The 20,993-nt window shown below is 39.2% G+C and overlaps 1 protein-coding gene across 1 annotated transcript in view; it reads left to right on the plus strand.

The window, feature by feature from the left end:
• Nucleotides 1-20,993, plus strand: part of ADAMTS5 (ADAM metallopeptidase with thrombospondin type 1 motif 5) — a 46,735-nt gene that overhangs the window by 16,429 nt on the left and 9,313 nt on the right. Inside the window, exons 3-7 of the mRNA XM_033011378.2 lie at nt 10,297-10,464; nt 16,482-16,765; nt 18,015-18,198; nt 18,665-18,840; nt 19,672-19,847. Of these exons, the coding sequence (XP_032867269.2) occupies nt 10,297-10,464; nt 16,482-16,765; nt 18,015-18,198; nt 18,665-18,840; nt 19,672-19,847 (988 nt within the window). The remainder of the gene's footprint in view (nt 1-10,296; nt 10,465-16,481; nt 16,766-18,014; nt 18,199-18,664; nt 18,841-19,671; nt 19,848-20,993) is intronic.

The raw sequence follows: 20,993 nt of genomic DNA on the forward strand, positions 1-20,993 counted from the left end.
TGAAGTTACATTTAACACCTCTTGTGATGGGATGTATCCAATATATGACAATTCCTTGTTTAGTAACCTGGTGTTGCATTTTGTGATACAGTCACAGTCAGAAGTTTCTGCTGACTTTGGCTCCTCCTATGCTGGAGTCCCACACACTTTGGTACAGACATCCCACCACCCTAAAGGGTTTGTCATCTACAAAAACAAAATGAGGAGAGTTCAAGAGAAATAAGTGGAGCTACTGCTTGTTTTATCAATAGGTAATTTCCCAAAATTGCAAAGAAAGTCTCAAGGTCAGCCAAGGATTAAACTTGTCTCTTGAGTTTCAATCTAGTCCTTAAATACAAATGCATCCTTCTTGCAGTCTTTAAGCAAGCGAAGCTCTGGTTTAGTGCAGTGAGAGTTACATAGGTCTAATTATCTAAATTATATGTATCTTTATTCTTTTCATCAAACTTGAAGAATTTTTTTTTTTTTTGAGGAGATGCAGAGAAAGCAACGACTTTTTGCTCAGTAGTAATGTTCATTTGACCTTTTGCAAATTCCTATTTCTCTGTTATGCAACCATGCTGGCATGGTATTACTCCTTCTATCCTCCTGAGTAATATGGTTTACTGATGTTCTTTCCAAGTATTTTATTTTTAGAATATAGCTTTAAAATTGCTACATGGAACTAATTAAACCTCTGTTCATTAGTTTTCTTTTATCTTTTACATGTGACTTTCGAGAAGGGAAGGCCAAAGAGGAGCATAAAAGCCGTCTTCAAATATACTAAAAAAATCATTGTGCAAATTTACGTAATAAATCATTCTCCATGTCCACCTGGGACAGCACAAGGGGTAATGGCCTTAAATTGCAGCAAGGGAGATTTACTTTAAGCGTTAGCCAAAATCATCTAACCAGAAGGACAGTTAAGGGCAAGAATGTATTGCTTGGGGAGGCTGTGAAATCCCGTTACTGGAGATTCGCAGAAGCTGGCTGGATAAAACAGCTGTGGCTTGAGGAATGCTGATCCTGCCCACGGGATATACAAGATGGCTTTTCAAGGTCTCCTGTCAGCCTCATTTTCTATGGTTATGTGAAGTTATCACAACTTCCTCCACAGCTCTACGGTGTATCACCTAAAATCAAGAAACTATACAGAAACTAAAACTAGCAAATAACACGTTTAATACCAAATCTTTTTCAGCATGCCATCATTCAGTGGCATCTGCCACCACTGAGGACAAAAATATCGCAAGCGCTGTCAGCAAAGGGTGGTTCTGTAATAAAATGCATGATTTTATGTGAAGATGCTATTTTAGAAGTGAGGTATCACTCCTCAGGTCCCTGCTCAGGTGGTTCACTGAAATACATCAAAATATGATTTCACTGAATTCTGAATGGATTGAAATTGTGTATTCAGAGCCAGAGCCTGTATTTGAGTTGTAGGCCTCCACAGAAAGAGGGCCATGTCTACCATGTCTAACCTATGTAACCTTTATAACAAACTGTATGACTCTGACCCTTCTTCAGAAAAAAACTGAAACTAAGAACAACGTGTATGACATTTACATCGTAGTCAGGCTTTTGATGTCCATAGAAGAGTCACAAAATACTCTTATTCCATATTTTACCACATGTGTTCAAAAGTAACTAAATACAGTCATCTTTTCTTTTCCACTGCTGAACATGTAGCCCTTTGATTTCAAGGCTGTCAAGATAAAGCAGATAAAGGCGAGCTTCAGACTTGACAGGTACAAATCTTTTGTAGCCTTTCATTTCAAGGGGGATACATTGCCAAGGGCACAAAATCTCATAGGCACATGAAAAAATGATGAATGTTGTCTGACTTACGTATAATGTTTCCTTCATGACAGATTAAGTTTAGGCAAATATCCAGGTAATCATAATTAGGCAGATTTGCTTTCTTAAAACAAAAAAAGATAGAGTACACTCATCCAAGTCTTCTCTGATGACATACCTTAGGAAAATTGCTTGATTCCTTCTCTTTGAACCTTTGTGAAAGTTCTATCTAAACTTCTGCTTGCAAAAGCTCTTGAATTAAGCCCCTCATGAACATAGCCCATTTATTTAAGAGAAAAGATGGGCAGTCAAAGCTAAGCCTTCAGAAGAAGTGAAAAGTGGAGCAGAAAATTTAACTGATGCGACAAAAAACAACCATCAGCTCTACAAAAGGTTGCTAGTTAAAATTTTGGGTAAAAATTCTTGGCTTGCCCAACAATATTTTTAACTTACAATGTTGTATGTAATATATAATGTTTCAGAACAATCATTATCAAAAATTATTTTAGGGACATGGTTTAGTGGTGGACTTCACAGCGTTAGGTTTACAATTGGACTCAATGATCTTAAGGGTCTTTTCCAACCTAAATGATTCTATAATTCTAAAAAAAGTCCACTTCAGCTGTGTGTGCCTGAACCCCCCCAAGTCTTCCAGACTGCAGGAGAAAGTAGGGATTACTTTCCTACTTGGCAGGTAAATACTACTGATATGACCATGTAGGTTGTGTGTGGAAAGTAGTTCCAATACAGAGAGGAAGGCGGAATTGCCCAACAGACAGGCAGCAGGCAGTGCAATTTTTACATTCTTGCACTATCTGGTCTCCTAGAGTTCATTCATTTACCATGAGCTTCCATGAACTATATTCTTTGAGAGGTACTCTGGGTTGGACAGATGTGAAATGGGTATCACCATCTCCCACTTTTTCATTACAATTAATATTAATCTTCTACATGCCCCATTAATTAGCATAGCAGATGTAGCATGGACCTCCAAAACTACATCTTTTTAATGATTATTTGAGTCTATGTGGACATAGTGGTTTCTGATTGCGTAGTCTGAATTGCCTGGACAGAATCTTGCCTGCAAATTGTCTGTCTGACGGGGGTGATGTATCTGTGATCTCCCACAGAAGTCTGTTATAACAAGCCATTTCAGCAGAAGTTTGTTTTGTGTAAAGTCTGCAGGACTGGTGTATGAATGTCTGACTGTGGCTTTTTTTATGTCTGCTCCTGAAAAGAAGCTGCACTTCAGACTATTGTTTCATTCAGTCTGAAGAACTCTTTTAAGCCAGAAATATTAAAAACTGCCTCCAGGCTGGAGAGTTAGAAGAGAGAGTGATTTTTTTTTTTCTTTTTTTCTTTCATAAGTGATGGATAGCAGTAAAAGAAAAGAAAATTGGAAGGAAAGTTCAAGTATGAAGAAAGAGGAATAACCAGTTTTATATTCAATGCATTTTTTTTGTAAGCTTGTGTAATTCAAAACACTTCTGGTTTCTAAAAAAACTTTATTAATCATTATTGCTTAGGTCCATCATTTTTTATGCAAAATTCCCGTAACTTCAAGAGGATTTCTGAGTGATAGCAGTATGCAGTTCTTAACGAGGAGTCAAGTACTTGCACAAGTTAGAAAAACAGTACATGCAAAAAGAAATGTTTTTATTTTAAAAGAGTTCTTGCGTGCAATCTTTGTTTAGCAAAGGAGAGAACAAGAGGCTCGTGCAGAAGGTACAGGCTGGTGATTAGACCAAGGAATGTTGAGCCATGAGCTTCCTGAGTCCTGATCCCATGAGAGCCAGTGACTCACTGGGTAACCTTGGGCAAATCACTTGACCTTCTTTTGTACCCCAGTGATCCCCACTGAAGATTAGGTGACAGGCATGACCTCACTGAAAAACAAATGCTTCATTGGAGCTGAGCTTTTCTAAGAAAACAAATTACAATGCCTGCAGCATTTTTTAGCATGCTGTGTCACTTTGCATGTGTCCTTTGGCCAAATTCAGTGCAAGAGCTGTACTTTGACATGCTGTTCAGTTCAAGCACTAGAGATCTGTGTATGTCTAGAAACGAGATTGTTGGGTTTTTTTTCCAGGAGAGCCACCACGATTTGTGTTCTAGCAAAAGCTAGGTTTTACTTGCTGTACATTGGGGATGCTTTTTTATTTTCTTTATTCATATGCTTGAGATACCAGTGGAAAATAAATGAGATTATAGTATTTTTTTCCATGCTGTTCACACAGAGAACCTCTGAAGATGCTCTGGCAACATATTTTAAGAAAATTCATAAATATACAAACTTCTGTTTTGCTTCCCAGCACTCCTGGGAAGAAAATAGCTGCGGTGCAGTGTGCTTCACCACACATCTAACATAGCTCTGATGCACTCCTGATTTTCCTGCAGAGCTTTTTGCATCCTGATATTCAGAGAGGATGTAAGTTTTAGCTGACTTGTCATAACTGCTTTGGAGTATTCCCATCTTATATCAGGAATATACACCCCATTTCTACAAGGTTTAGGAATTCTTTTTGAACCCACTGAGGCTGTTATTTCCTGTAGGGCTGTAAGGGGTGTTGGCCTGCAGTAGTTGTTGGGGTAGGGAAGCTTGTGCAGTGCAAGGTCCACTGTCAGGAATGCAGACAGTGCAGGTGATCTGGGATCCAGGGGCTGATGACTGCTATTGACTCCTTCATTTCTTGCTTTAGGGTCTAAACAAACTGATCTGTACCAAGAGCCCCTTGCAGTTGATGTCCCAAAATAAACTAGGGTCCAAAGTCCGCAGGTTGCTTTCATACTGCTTTCAACAGTTTACTGATGTACTCACACTTTGTATCACCTCAGGGAAAGAGGAAGGCTGTGAGGAAAGGATGTCAGTCCATTTAGGTGGTTGGTCTTTTTGCTGTTTGGGAAGGAACAATTTACAAGAAGGCTAGCTCCTCTTCACTTGCATGAGGGTAAACCCTGCTTCCTCGCCATCTGTTTCTTTTACCATTTTGTGCATTCCTACAGCATAACTTAACTAAACACCATCCTGCTGGTAAAATTATATTATGTCATTTTCGCTCAGTGGGAACTGTCAACACCAGTAAGATGCTTCATTAAGTAGAAAACATCAGATGATCTACTAACTCATTCTCAATCAGTCATCATTTTACACAGCTGCTGGGAGCCTTGGGGTTTTTTTTCTTTTTTTCAATAGCTTGGTTTGAAGTTCGTAGTAGTACAGAATGGTGTGGTGCTGAAATTGGCATTGTTTTTAAAAGTTTCATGTTCCTTAAGTCTTTGCTTATGCCCAAAGTTTTTTCTGGAATTATGCTTACAATACAGGATCACTTAAAGGATGACCTGTAACCTTTTCACATTGGTTCTTTTGAAAGGAAGCACCCCACCAGAAACCACCCTAATGTCCTGAGCAATATGCGATAATACCAGCATGTTCATGCATGAGAAGGTCATGGCGGGGAGACTTATGAAGTAGAAAGGGAAGTGTTCTTTCTTTAAATCTTGGATGCAAAAGGACAAAGGGTACAGGTGAAGAAGTGCTTTGTTGTTCTCACTTCTGTGCTAAAAAGAGCAGACCTTAGCTAGGCAGTAATTAGAGATTACCGATTGCTGTGATATTTTGAATTTTGATTATTTTCAATGAAATACAAATCCAATTTTAAGAGTCATTGGAACTTTGTCATATGCTTCTATCTGTTTTAAATCTGGTCGGAATGCCTTAAAAGACAGGACAATGAGCGATTTAGGTTGTGATAAGAGTTAGGACTTTTAATTCCATAAAATTCTTTGAAAATTGCATTCACAGTGTTTGTAAGCATGCATACAAAGTTAACTGACAAATCGGTATAACAGGCATATCAACATGGAGAGCTAGAATCCATATATTTAATGCTATAAACAGCTATTATATTCAGTAATGTCACTGGTGGCTACTTCAGAAGCTCAAATACTGACAATCAGAATTAAATATTTTGGAGGTTATTTGATACTTACTACTTCTTTCCTTGTCATATTTTTTTTTAATTATTTTTGAAAAATTTAAAAATAACAAGAGAGATTCACAAATACTTTGGAAAGCTTCTCAAAAGCTGAAGTCTGCCAAATGACTTAGCTCTTGTCATGCATTAGAACAGTGGCCTGATTTAATATGACAAAGTAGACACTCTTAATTAGGTATATTCTCAGTTCAACCCATTTATCACTGTAAAGTATTGAATTTATGCTGCACTGTAATTAAAGGTGAAGCCAGTAGCTTGACACTTTCCAGAAGATGACCTTGTTTCAGTTTCCCGTGCTTTTGCCAAAGCATTTGGGATGAAATGTTCTGTGTTGAATATTCACCTGAGAAGCATTTAATTTTATTTATTTACTAGGAACTTCACAGAGACTGTCCATCCATTTCTGAGAGGGAGACTGATTTGCAATTATTTTATGGAAAAATTTTCAGTTTCTCTGCTCAAAGTGAAGAGCTTGAAATTTGGCTGCAAGCTTTCTCATATCTGAAGGATTTTTTTTTTTCCTATATATGAAGGAGGAAAAAGAAAGGAAGAAGAACTTCAGTCCACAGTTCAGCAGTTACGTTCTCTGCAGAGTCATCGCATCGCTCAGAGTAAAGAGGGAAGGAAACACACCATCTTTAGGCAGAGAAGCCAGGAGCAAGCTAAAGTATAATATACTCCCTGGCCTGCTGCAGGGGCATTCACATTGCTTGGCTGTAGGGTTTCTGCAGTTTGATGTGGTGTGACCACAAAGCTCTGACAGTAGGTTGTCTAAGCTGAGGTTGCTTCCAAATTGCACTGCAGGAGGAGCCAGGGCTGAAAAACTCACGTGGGAAAGACAAAGAGGTTTTTCCAAAACCAGGACTGATGAAGTTGGTGCAAGGAGGAACTAACACAAAAAGATGTGTTAAAAGAACATCATAGGTATCAGAGAAATTCAGAGATGTCCAAGTTGCACGTTCAGAAGCGTCAGCGTTAATGGGGCCTGTGCATATCTGCACTCTATTAAATAGTCTTTTATTATGTGCTTATGTGGGATGTCTGTCACATAAGATGAACAAAGTTACAAAAGGTGCAATACAGTTACAAAAGGTGCAAGAAAGGGATTCACATAGAGATCAAAGTTGTATCTTAAACATATGGAGTGTTGCAGAGTGGTATCAGAGGGTGCTAAGGTTAAGAAACTTGAATTCTGCCCCACAAGACTGAATCCTTCGTATCACAGTTTTGCGTAGTTCTGGATGGTGCTATAAAATATTGAGCACTCTGAAAAATTAAGTTCTCAAATTGCTGGTTTGCATCCAACTATTATTCATATCCTACACTGAGCATGCATTGTGTGCCATGTGATGTTATTCAGCCGAACTTTTTAGGACAATTCTCCAGCTTTTGTTATTCACCCAGAGCTGTTTAGTACCAAGTCCAATGACTTAGAAATGTAACTCCTTTCCAATGACAGAACCTCATTACCCACTGACAGGAGCTCGTTACCTTATTTCACAAGCATGCTGCAATGAAGTGATTTCTACAACTATGAGCAGCCCTGGGACATTAAATAGAAAAGCATTCTTCTTGCAACCTTTAAGCATACAAGTTGTCTCAGAGAAGATTGCTATAGTGAAGCTTAGGTCTAACCAGCATGGTGTTTTCTTGCTTGCTGGGCTAATTTTTTGCAAATATTTCTTTTTAATTGATTGATAGTATATGCGTATTCAAGTGCACAGATTCAAGTAACATAAAAGAAACTAGCTGAAACTCCTGCACAGCTCTGCAAAGCAGAATGTGTGTGGTCCTGATTTAAATGGGGACCTGCACGATATATTAAGGGGTCTGTCAGCCAAAGCTAGAGGATAGGCCTAAAGCCCTCTCTAGTAAATGTTTGCTTAAGTTAGCAAAACACTGGTGAAACATGCTACAAGGAGTTATTTAATGTCAGCAGAAAATGGTTCTAGTTAATTACTACTAGGCATGTGTTGAGGTTCATTAACCTGTCAGCTCTGCTCATAGTTCTCAGACATGAGGTGTGACCTGGTGCCCTTCAGTGCATTAGCATGAGTACAAGTTCAGTGATAACACTTGTACAGAATGGCAGCCAAAAATAACATCATCTCTGCATTTCCTGAAGACGTTCATTGTTGGTGTCCAGGACTTTGGCAAAGTCAGAAGTAGTCCTCATTGGCACAGTAGCTGCTGACTCCTTAAACGTTTAGCCTGTGACACTTCCACAGAATCTGTCCTATATGTTAGAGTGATGCACTGATTGTTTGGTTATGCTGTCAGAGAATTGCGTCTGTTGGAAAGAATAATTTTACTAGTGAATTATTTTGCTCAGCACCAGCATTTAGCTTAAATAAAACAAAGATGTCATCTTTTCAGAGCAAATATTTATATAGTGCTATATTAGATTGAAACTTGACATGTACCTGCTGATAGTCAGCTGTGTCTCAGTACAGAGTGAAAATAGCATTATCTGGCCCATATATAAGTATTTCCAAAGGAAAGTAGGTTTACTTATCAGAAAAAAATAAGCCCAAATCTTGCATATAAAACACACCAGTAATTACACATCCTTTCAGTATGGAAGTTTGATTCATTACGTTTTTGCACCAATGTACTTGTGATACAGCATTGCAATAGTAATTAGCAACAGTAGTAACAGGGGAAAAAGTATTAACTCTCATCAGTGTTAACTCGGGTTCCTTGAATAAATTCTTACTAGCATTTATAATACTACAGGGCCTTTTATTCGAATAGCAGCTGTATTTGAATGATGTTGGTAAATCTGTGCACATCAGGGGAAGAGAGAAAAAAGAGACATGGCCTCTTCATTCCCCTTCCCACCTCCCCTGCCGTGGTGATTCTGTAGCCGCAGAAGACAGACTGGCTGTTCTCAGTCATGTCTCTTACAACTAGAAGTGATAGATAAAGGTCATCTTGCCACTTTCCCTGTAGCTCCATCCTTGGGTCAGGAACACAGCATCTGAGTAAAGCTGCCAGATGATACCTTGGCTTCTCTCACAGGACAGAAACCCTGATTTCTGAGCTCCTACAGCCTTAACACAGACTTCTGGTCAGATAGCTACTTTCCTAACCTCAGATACAGCCCAGCAGTGAGTGCTGCCTCTATCTCTTTCCTCTTGGCTTCTCCCCCAGAGCAGATGAAAACAACATAACAGCAAATTTATATAAGGCAAACAGGTAACATTTGCTGATTTTTTCTTTTCCGGCCTGTATTTTAGGTATTATTATTGTTATTACCATTGTCATGACTATTACTATGGATATCAGAATATGATATCCTGCCATCAGTGTCCCTACTCGTGTCACCTTACAGGTAGTCTACAGCAGTTATACCAAAATGTGAAGCCAATGGTATGTAGTAGGCTTTTAGTTATTGCAGAGTAATACAATGTGTCTCTTCAGCTGCTATTTGAGAGTTTATTCCTCTGCAGTGGCTTTGATGGGTGGTCTTTGTCCTTATTATTAAAGCACTCTTGGTCTAGCCCTGGGTGTCTGATTAATCATGTCCTGGCCTATGTTGAAGACTATGACTGTTAAGTCTCGGCTTGAGCTCCCTGCAGCTTTGGTTCCCATTCAGTCTTCTACCTCTTGGATAGTATGTTGGCTGTGAAATAATCCAGTGTGGGCATGGAAATCAAAGTTAAACCTGATGTGTACAGAAGGAACAAAGTGTATTGCCTGCAATCTGTTATTGTTACCCAGAGACTAGAGAAGATGGGGATCACTGATCTACAGAAAAGGTTGCTGTTGCACTTACAAGAACCCATCTAGCACTGGACATTAAGGATTTTTGCAGGGTCCATCATGCGCTACTTGGTGTGCACATTAGTTTGTGTCCTGGAGTATAAATATCCAATAGCATATACTTAAAAAAAAAGAAAAAAAAAACAGCAAAACTAAAACCCTAACCAAAACAATACTCAAAAGTGCCCTCTCACAAAACAAGACTCTACATGGAAGAGACTATCTGAGGACATTATTCAGTTTGTCTGTTGTATTGTGGAGGGTACTCACACTTTAGCGAGGAGTGCACTTTAAGAATTTATGTACAGTTTGTTCCGTTGCTCCATAGATACTACCATTTTTGTCCATTTAGAAAGGTATTGTAGCACCTTTCTAGACAGTTGCAGAACATCTTTGCAGAGTGAAGTATTAGTCTTTCTTGCTGAAGATTATTTGAAAAAACAGTAAAAACTAACTTGTTTATGTGTATAAATAAGTACAGTTCACTTTAGTCTTCATCAGGGTTCAGTTAGTACAGTTTGATGACATGTCATCATCAAACAGCTGGTGGCATTAGTTCCTTCCTATATGTAATGGTGTAAACTGTCACAGCTTTTTTGTCTTCAAGCAGAGATACCATGTTTCAGGTGGCCTGCTTTGGTCTGCTTTTCAAAACTTGAGAATGAATTGCACAGTTCATTTTACCTTGACTATGAGCTCCAGCTGGTAAACTCTGTTATGGATAGTCATATAATTTTATTTATTTGTTTAATTGCTGTAGGACACTTGCTTGGACTTTCCCATGATGACTCCAAATTTTGTGAGGAGAACTTTGGCTCCATGGAAGATAAGCGCCTGATGTCCTCCATTCTGACTAGCATCGATGCTTCAAAACCCTGGTCCAAATGCACTTCAGCAACTATAACAGAATTTTTTGATGATGGTCATGGTATGTATATCACACCTTGTGTCAGCTACGCGTTAGTTTTTACTGTGATCTATTTTTATTTAATAAGAACAGTTTATATCAGCTTGTTCATTCCTTGCTCATCTTCAGGACTATCTTGGAAGTGCTTGCAAAACAAGGCAAAGTTCTGAAAGGCTCGCAGGGTCTCACCCTTCCTTTGCATGGTTCAAATGCAAGATAAAAGAAAGAGTTGATAGTGTGTGTGTTGGCAGTAATTTGGTTTGGAACATGAAGACATTTTTTAAAAGCATGAAATTAGGCTTGTCTTCCCAAATGCCACAGGTATGAGCTCAGAGAGTACTTTAAACAGAGGACACAAAGAAATGGGTTTTTTTTCTCACAGAAATTAAAATGGGTGATAAGGTCTACTTAGCGTTAGACTACAGATAAGAGCAGAGGGTACGTATTCTCATTACCATTAATGGCATTTATTATCTTTATAATGCCATTGTATTTATTATCTTTATGTAGAGGGGCTGTAAGCAAGAATTAAGACTCCTCTGTGCTGTATATGGTAAAAGATTACTTCTGCCCCAGGAGCTTACCTTCCAAGTCCTGTAACTAATATTTGTTAAATATGTCATTTACCCTTTGGGGAATATGTGCAAAACTTTCATTTTCCAAAAGTAGTAATAAAAAAATCATAGTCTTCACTCTCTAATGAATTTTAAAGTCTTCATTGTGCTCCCAAAGCAACTGCAGTTCTTAAACAAACCATTCAAATTCCAAAATGCTGAGATAAAAATGACATAATTGAGTGAATGGATCAAGTTGTTATGGTAACCAAAATGCTTATGGATAAAAAGTATGGTATGTCTGCTGAATGTAAAGATTTTTTTGCTTTTCAATATTTTGTCAGCTAATTTCAGTGCTCTCTGAAATATTTTCTCCTGTTTTCCTCTATTGGAGAATGACTTCATTTTTTGTCTCAATTTTATTAGATCCATTAATCTGTACTGTCTTGTTTAATGGTCCATATTGGTTAGGCATTGAGTTAATATTACCAAGTTAGTTTCCACATACGAAGAGAACTTTTCTTTTTGAGTTTAGTTACTGAGGTACAGTACAGTTCACTGGGGTCAAAAAAAAGGGACTTCCCTCACCATCCATGAATGACCTCTTAGAGAGCACAAGGAACTCCAAACTACATTGGCTCTTCTGTTCCCCTCCTGTTGCAGGGGAGTAGAAAGGCTGTTTTCATTTCTTCCCCTTTTTTGTGACCTGACAACTTCTCTTTACTATGCATCCAGCTACGTACTTTCTCCGACAATAAAGCAAGCAAAGAGAGCTTTTCTCCCACCCACCTCACCTTTGGCTTGTTTGTACCTGGGGGCATGCTTGAAATTTGGACCCTTACCCATGAGCTGGACCCAGGCTCAATGTGGAAGTTAAGGGGGAGCTGTAGCAATCAGTCCTACACGTCTAAGAATATAACTTCACCAGGTTTTTTCAGTAAAAGCAGGTAGGAACTGCACATCCTTCAGAGCTGCATTATGTTCGTTATGAGTGCTGACTGCCTGCCTATACAAGAAGTTTGTCAGTTCTCAGCTACTGACACTTTTCACAAAGTCATGTATTCTTTGCTGCATGTAAAGGGCTTAGGATCTGGCAGTCTGTTAATGGATGGGTTGGGGTACATTGCCCTTTCTGATACTCATGAGTAGTTATCACTCAGGCATGTAGTCTCAAAGAGCTACCAAAAATTTGAACCTCTCCTCATAGAGGTCCATAGTCCCCTGGGAATTAATTTTATTGGTGTGATTTCAAATATACAATGTTTAGGGAGTCTCTTTTCTTGATGGATCAGGCCTTCAGAGACCTTTTCTAAGTAGCAGTCTTCCTTTTCTGTTGAAGTTTATAATTTTTATGAAATTTTAAATCAAAGATTTGTCTTTACAGAACACAAACACTATCTCTGGAGTAAAAATGGTAGTTGTAGTTTCTTCAAATTACTGTGCTGAAAGAGCATGCGTTATTTTAGGGAACTTCTGGTTTTATTTTCTTCTTCCAGGCAGTGAATGAATCCATAGCTCCATAATTCCCGTTTGCTGAGCGTACCAGAAACCACAGAATCCTAGTAGAGCATGACACTGCCTTTCATACTGCTTTGTGCTGATAATAAATCAGTGCAAACGTGCCATATTTCTGTGTTTCCTTCAGAATAAACACGTGTTTTCTTTTTGGGTTGCTCATTTATTTCCTTAGCTGGGGCAGGTGTACTGTTGCGGTGTTTTCCCTCCCTTTTTGTTTTCAAGAAGGAGCTCCCCTGCAATCTTCCCATAGAAGGAAGAAAACTCTATCTCTCAAGTGCTGCTAGGCAGAGGAAAGAAAACCTTAACCATTCAGGTGTAATTCTGAGCCATGCTGCAGGCATAATGTAGATAACGCACAAAATAGTAGTTGCATCAAAAGAATACAGATACTCACATATCAGGCTTTCTTTTAGGATGTTTGTGACTAGATTTTGCGTAGTCACGGGAAGCTTATGTGGGAAGCACTGGTCAAGGGGAGACTCTTCCATTCTCTCTGATAGGCAGCATAGGCAGTTTGCACTGGGCTTTTGGTCTGAGTGGGCATGAGGTTATGAACTATGTATGCTTTGTGACAAACAGGGCATGGTAGCATTGGTGTGAGGAAATAAATAAAGTCGTTCATCTGCTGCTCCTTATGGGTAACCATAATGAAATGTGAATGAAGTCCAGAAGTTTGGATCTGTGAACAGTATTTACTACAAAAGTACAGTCAATGTCTTACCAAAGACTTAAGTTTCCTGTATAGATTTAGTTATTCACCTCATACTGCTGTAACAGAAGAAATCACACTCTTGACTCCTATTCCTTAACATCACTTTGTCAGGTACTGATGTTCATATTTTCTAAATTTGGAAAGTGATGTTGGGGCATGAACTTAAAAGATGTAGGTATTTACTATGTAGGTAGCTACTCCTAAACTGGGCACTTAAATTCCCATTGTAGTGCAGAGGGGTCTAATCGATGGCATCAGTGGTTTGACTGATCTCATCACTTGCATTAATGGTGCTGAATTACACCATAAACTCGTTTGCCTGAGTAGTGAAACATCTGACAGCTGACTGAATTGCAGACACCAGCATTACATACAGTTAAAGTCAGCTAAATAAATCCCAATATAAATGTCTCATCCAAGGTCAACCAGGAGGTCTGGGGAGGATCAAGGTGCTGATTCCCTGTCTCCTGAGGCCCACTCTGAGGACTAAAAACATCACTGTCATGATAGCACCATTTGTTTTACACTCATGATATGACCCCAGACAGCAGTTTGACATTTAGGAATAAAAGGATCAGTTAGTGTCCAGAAGACAGTGACATTTATTTCCATCTGCTCTTAGCCAACCCTCTCCTAAGGTACTAATTGCCTTTATTGTCATGCCAACCACTGGGCTGTGGTATGATTGCTTGCCACTTATTGTGTTTAGTCAGAGTGCTTGGTGCTCTGTGCAACCTGAAGCAAGGACTATTTCTATTTTAATTAATTTATATTCTGGTTATCTGCTTCCTGCACAGATCTTATTCTGCCTTTATTTTTCCAAGATGTATTACATATAACATTGAGGAGAGATAATGAGATGGCTTAATTAACACTGTCATCAGCCAACAATGTTGCTCTATTCCAGGGCACACAGATGTTCTTTAGTACTCAGGACAAAGAGTGGGAATAGCAGTTTATACATGCTCTTTATGTTGCAATGTAATGTACTGAATTGAAGCCCTGTCTGTGCTCTCAACCAGGGGACCCAGGGCAAACCATTCTCCAACTTCATAACCTCATCTTTTCTGGCCATTACAAGGAGTTTGGACCAGCTGGTGGTAAAAACACCTGCACTTCATTGCAGCCTGTCTAAACGTAGACACTGCTACTATCTATAAATGTAAAGACTTTTTTTTTTTTTTTTCCCCCTGTGAGGAATCCTTAGGGGCCTTTGCTGTCTTCTGTTTTGAATTTATCATGTGAGATCAGCTGAAACACCAGACTGTGGAAATTATACATGTTTCCTCAGAGCAGTATCACTTAAGAAGTTTGCATCTTATTCCCTTGTGTTCTGGATGGGAAAAAATTTGCTGTGTACGTTTGTGAAACCTGTTTGTTATTCACATGTGAAAGGCGTTCAAATCGATGTTTACTAAAATGATTGACAGATCAAGTATATGCAAGGATGTGACTTTTTTTCTTTTTTCTCTAAATTTATATTTCCAGTCATGTCAGCCATGGTAGATCTCAGTGATGAGCAGCAGTGTCTGTCATTGCAAAATTAATTGTTATTACAATGTTTTAAAATACTGAATAATGGTTCCACTTGGGAGTTTGATAAACTGCAGTATATATACAATAGCAGTGTATACTACTGAATGTTGATATGCTAGTGCCTTTCCATCACTGCCCTAACACTGTACTAGCTTCCTCCCTTATCACAAGGTGTATGAAGTAGGACTACCACTGTTACTTTCTTTTACAAAGTGTATTTTTGACAGCAACTGTTGTCAATTACATCCTTTTCAGAAACTCGAGAAAAAAATCCATGCTTTCTCACTCCTCACCATGTCTCTAATACTTTACACTAAAACAGGCTTTGAACACCAGGGTACTTTTAGTTATCTTTATCTCATGGCACTCAACTCATCAGTTAGCATCAACGTATCTTGTCTGCATTAAAAAATTCAGCATAATCCTGATTAAAGATAAGGCTAGGTTAAATCAGGGACAGAAAAGGACAAATGAAACAGTTTTAACAAGACAGTTTTTCAGTAGTAAGTGATGATGCAGAAAGATTTTTTGGCTGATTTGCTAATTGACCTTAGTCTTTAGAGGAAAAAAAGAACCATTGCAGTGTGTTTTCTGGAGGGAAAACCAAAGCCATTGAGAGATGGGGTATTTGGTTTGTTTAAATTCACTGCCATAGCTTGAAATTCTATTCCATTTTGTCTAAATAGGGAGGTTTTTATAGATAGCTTTTTTTCACCTGTGATCCAGTTGAAGAGTACTGGTGTAGGCTCCAAAGTGAGGTAAATTGTGGTAAGTTATTTTGGCTAAGGATAAGGGAAGCTTGCCCAGACCACATATCCCTTTCATGAAGTGTAAAAGAGGTTACACTGAATAAATAGTTCTGCATGTCAACAAGTGAGGTTTTCAGTAGTAAAAAAAAATCTATCAGTAGATCCTCTAGAACTTAAATGTGAATTCTCATTTTTAGAGTGTGCCAGGCAAATCTTGACCTCTGCAATATATCTCAAGACACATGTACAATTCTTTATGTTAATGCTTTTTTTTTTCCCTTTTCTTTCTGTTATTTATGTATGTTTTTATAAAACGGATAGCCCTCTTCAAACTGGTTCCAGAAGCAGCCAAGTATCATTCCTTACAATGAAAGCCCCATCTAAATTTACCACCAACATTAGTTTTGATATGCAGCTTGTATTTTTCCTTTGATCTGTTGGGGGTTTTTTCTGTTTTATTTTTTTTCCCTTTTTTTTTAAAAAAAAAAAAAAAAAAAAAAAGCCTCACTGGCTACAAGTCTTGTTTTTGTGATTTTTCTGGCATCCCTTTAGGAGCTTTACCATTTCTGACATTCCGTCTCAAACTTCAGATGACAACTTTGCTTACTTTGCCATGAGACTTGATCATTCCTTAAATCACAGACTGATAAATAAAGTGGAACATGTTCAGAGTCAATTCAAATAAAGGAAACCAGGATGAAAGGCCAAAGGGACCTGAGTAAAACCCATTTACAACCTCAGGCTGGAAATAGGCAGCTCGACACCTGGTGTGCTGCTGGGTGAGAGCACAGTTGCAATAGTATGACCTTGTCCAAAACCTGATGGCACCTCAGAGAGCCTTTCCATTCAAGTCAGTGTCCTCTGAATGAGGTTCACTGTCATTATCAGTCTGCCTAACTTGAATGACAGATTTGCAGCACTGCAAAGAAAACTAGGAATGAGTAACAATAGGCTGGTTTGCTCTTTTAGGTAACTGTCTGCTGGACCAACCGAGAAAGCAGATCCTGGGCCCCGAGGAGCTTCCAGGACAAACCTACGATGCCATTCGTCAGTGCAAACTGGCGTTTGGACCCGAATACACTGTGTGTCCTGGTATGGACGTGTGCTCTCGCCTCTGGTGTGCAGTTGTGCGCCAAGGTCAGATGGTTTGTCTGACTAAGAAGCTGCCTGCTGTGGAGGGAACACCATGTGGAAAAGGGAGGATCTGCCTCCAGGGAAAATGTGTTGACAAAACCAAGAAGAAATACTACTCAGTAAGTTACCAGCTGTGACCCTTGGGAATTTTAGAAGGCATGATCCTCAAAGGCGCTGATTTTTGTGGGAGTGAAAGGGACTTTATGGAAGTCAAATTGAAAGCTGCATTATTTTTTAGCATGTAATTGGAGTGTTATTGGTAAGGGATATAGGAAAAAAGCTGCTGAGTTTCAGGAAGCATGTTTTCTGCTTGAAGCCTAGAAAGCCTGCATTCCTAGAAAACTGGGAGCATCCCTTCAGAATATAGAGGATTTGCCCATTCAGTAGGTCATGTCTCAGGACATATGGAAAGATTGTGGCATCCTATTCTTAGCTTCCTCTCTTCTTGGCAATGGATTGCAACGTAAATTAAATCTGTAAATTTAATTTACAGCCCTCATCTGAAAGGCCTCAGGGCACTAACTCTAGTGAAGAGAGAGGTGGATGAAGTTCATCCAGAAAATAATTTCTGGAGCAGAAAAGTCTGTATGTCCAGTGACGGAGTCCCCTCTGTCAACTTTGTACATCTGAAGAGTCCCCAGGCTCATGAGAACTGTAAGCTGCATAGTTCAGATATTTCTAAATTTACTGGGTAGACAGCACTACCCCTTCTGTTATACGCACAGAATAGGTATGGACTTGTAGAGGATTTTGAAGATATTTTCAAATTATGAGAGTCATTCAAATCAAGCCACAGCCCTCATGACACCCTTTTTATTGGAGTTACATAGTTCTACATGCTGTTGCAATACTCTTTCTAGGTATCAAATGTAGCAGAGTTGCAAGCTTTATCTGACAACTCCATCTCTTGCCAGTAATTCAGAGCAATACCTGCATATCACAATAACTGCATTTAATAAATCATAGGTTAGCCTTATGAACATATTTTGGGAGCTGAATGCCCTGGAGCCAGTTCAAGGATCCTTATTGGTAGGAGCAGCAGAAAATAAGAGAGCAGCACATGAGACTGTGGGCACTATTTCTGGAGCATGGGTGTCTTCCATGAAACAGACTGAATGCATCAGTGCAGACCAAGGTCTAGTATTGCCTTTGCATGCACAGTGCCAAATAAGATGTCATCAATGTGCAGATAAAAGACAGAAATTAACTCTGCTGGGAGAAAGAAGGCTTCTGAGACCTGTTATCCCTGATTGAAAGGACCAAGGAATTGCCTTCAACTGAGGAAAACATTAGCCATGTCTTTGAGATGTAGCACCTTTATTCACACTTGGATGATGTCCTTACCTCCCACTGTTCCGTATATTTCAGGCTTCAAGCCATGGCAACTGGGGGTCCTGGGGACCATGGGGACAGTGCTCCCGTACCTGTGGTGGAGGAGTTCAGTTTGCTTATCGTCACTGCAATAACCCAGCTCCGAGAAACAACGGCCGGTACTGCACCGGCAAGCGGGCCATCTACCGCTCCTGCAACGTCGCACCCTGCCCAGCAAACGGTAGGTGCCTTCGTGCCAAAGTGCCTTCGTGCTCCAGCCTCATAGATAGTGGAGTGGTAGTGGATAGATTGTTCATAGATAGGAAATATTGAACATCTGCTGTGAAAGGAAACAGCAAAAGTCCATTGTAGGTTCTCCAAAATGTATTTACCAAGGCAAGACGTTCATCATTAATACAATACCGTAATTCTTCCCCCATCCCCACCCTGATGCCATGCAGAAAGGACACTCGAAGAAAAAGAAATTTCAGTCCTGAAGAACAAACCGTAATGCAAATTTCAGTCTTTTAATGCTTATTATGTCACGTGAAGATTTCCAAGCTAAAACAGTTTAGGAATTTGAAGGCCAGTTCTAAGTAAAGTGGTGAAGCGATATGACTTAAAAATGAAATTAGAATAACAGATGTCCATAATGATATTTTCAGTGTGGTCTGAAATATTCACTAATCATGTGAATAATTCTACAGCTAAATCTTTTCGACAAGAGCAGTGTGAAGCAAGGAATGGCTATCAGTCTGATGCAAAGGGTGTCAAGACATTTGTTGAATGGGTCCCCAAGTATGCTGGAGTACTTCCCGGGGACGTTTGCAAGCTCACCTGCCGAGCCAAAGGAACTGGCTATTATGTGGTATTTTCTCAGAAGGTAATGGCTTCTCCAATCATGATTTCATGCTCCAGTTTAGAAGTGTCCTGTATCTTAGAAATCTTTCCCTACACCAAGGGAGAAGTTAATCATAAGATTCAAAGATTTAACTGTGTGATTAGATTTAGTGGTTTGATCTGCTGGTTATACGTTAGGACCAAAATTGTCCTCTAAAATGAGATAAGTTTTTCCACATCTCAGTATGTGGATTCATGAAAAATATGTGCCTCTTGGTGTGCTCTGCACTAGTTCGTTTTCAGTAGTGGATAAAGGGGTTTCTGCCTGGAGGGTCATCTGTCATTATGGGGTTTTCTGAAGGAGAAAGAGAACTATGATTAAAAGAATAAGTTTTACCCTGAGTTATGCTAAGGGAGTCCAGAGTAACTCTTACGGAGCCAATTAATATAGAATAATTAGCCAATTAGTATAGATGTGACTCATGGTCAGTTTATTATATCAGATGCATTTTGAACTGAAATGTCTCCCACTCCTATACTTGCCGTTTTCTGCCTCTAAATGTTGTGAAGGTAACATTGCTCAAATGCAAGGTTATCTACAAGTACTGTTATTGTTAATAAGCTGTGGGATCATCATTAAAGCCAAGGTCATCTTAGTGTCTTACGGTGGAGTTATCTGTCATTACTTTCAGCCCTTTTCTAAATTTCATCTGCTTCTGTGCTGGGAATGTTAGAGAAACTCAGTCTGGTCTGTCAGGGTAGGCACTGTGTTCTGAGTAGGTGACATAAATAAGTAATGGAGTTTTGCCAGTCAGATTCACAAAAGCAAATATTTTCTGTGGTAGTTTTGACTAACAGTCATTTGATTGCCTAGGTAACTGATGGTACTGAATGTCGACCGTACAGTAATTCAGTCTGCGTCCGGGGAAAATGCATCCGAACTGGTTGTGATGGCATCATCGGATCAAAGCTCCAGTATGACAAATGTGGGGTGTGTGGAGGAGACAATTCCAGCTGCACAAAAGTCATGGGAACCTTTACCAAAAAAAGGTATTGATCTTGAGTATTAGTAAATGTATCTTGTTGTGCAAATAGTAACTCTGCTATGTGCTTGCTTTCTTTATGTCTCTAAACAATATCCTTTCATAACGAAGACTGAGCAAAAAAGTACACTGCCTGTTCTTTATTGCACTCTCCAGATGTTTACAACTGGCCTCTTAACATTACCCTGAAACTGGTGAATAATCAGCTGGCAAAACACTGTTCTCAGTTAATTTCTGACACAAAGTGCCGGTGATAAGAGGTGAGCACCCCATTAATAGCAAGTCTGCCTAGAATAAGGCACAGCATCTTGTACTACTTGCTAATCTTGCTGTGTCAGATGGCTTGTGGTTTCTAGAGGAGAGAAGAAAGAGAGGAGTGAATCAGAAAGTTGTTGGGGTCAGAATAATCTGGGTACCTCTGAAACTGCATTTCCCAGATAATGCTGTGCTAGCAAATTATATGCTGAGAATGTGTTTCCTCTCATGTAACTTTGAATGACTGTGAGGACGTCCCACCTGATTTAGTGGCACAGATTCCATGTGTAGTTAGTGGGAAGAAGCAGACCGATTTGGAGCACAGATGTAAAAGTCTTCCTTAATAGCTGAGAGGGTTTATACCCTAAAAATACCCTCTCACACTGCCGAGTATATGTGGAGCTTAGATGACTAGATGAGGTGCCAGAAGTAAACACAGGTTTAAGCATGGCCTTTGCTATATCCCTTCATGTCCATTGGCATATCAATCTCCAGGTGGACATTTTTAAGTCCAAATATTTATAGCAGCTATCCATAAAACATTTTTCTGTCAGAGTTCAGCTTTTAACTATAATAAAACTTCATACAAGTAAAATAAAAGGAACCACCCCCACGGTTTTTCCTGACCACGTTGAGGGCAGCAGTAAGCTCTGTACTGAGATACCAGTGTCAAGTAAGTCTGCTTTATGTCTGAACTCTTGTTTCTCTCCCTCTTCAAGTCTTAAGATTCATAGAAAAATTAAGATTTCTAATTACAATTTATATAGATTCCAAGGTCTCAAAGGACTGCTGTAGTTATCTACTCTTAGAAACTTTCAGTTGACAATTTTTACTCAGTATCTGTGACTGCATCAGTGTACCATCCTTTAAAATGTACATAAACTTGATTTTGTTTTAT

The sequence above is a fragment of the Tyto alba genome, unplaced genomic scaffold (genome assembly GCF_018691265.1).
Source record: "Tyto alba isolate M040663 unplaced genomic scaffold, T.alba_DEE_v4.0 Super-Scaffold_14, whole genome shotgun sequence".
Lineage (NCBI taxonomy): Eukaryota > Metazoa > Chordata > Aves > Strigiformes > Tytonidae > Tyto > Tyto alba.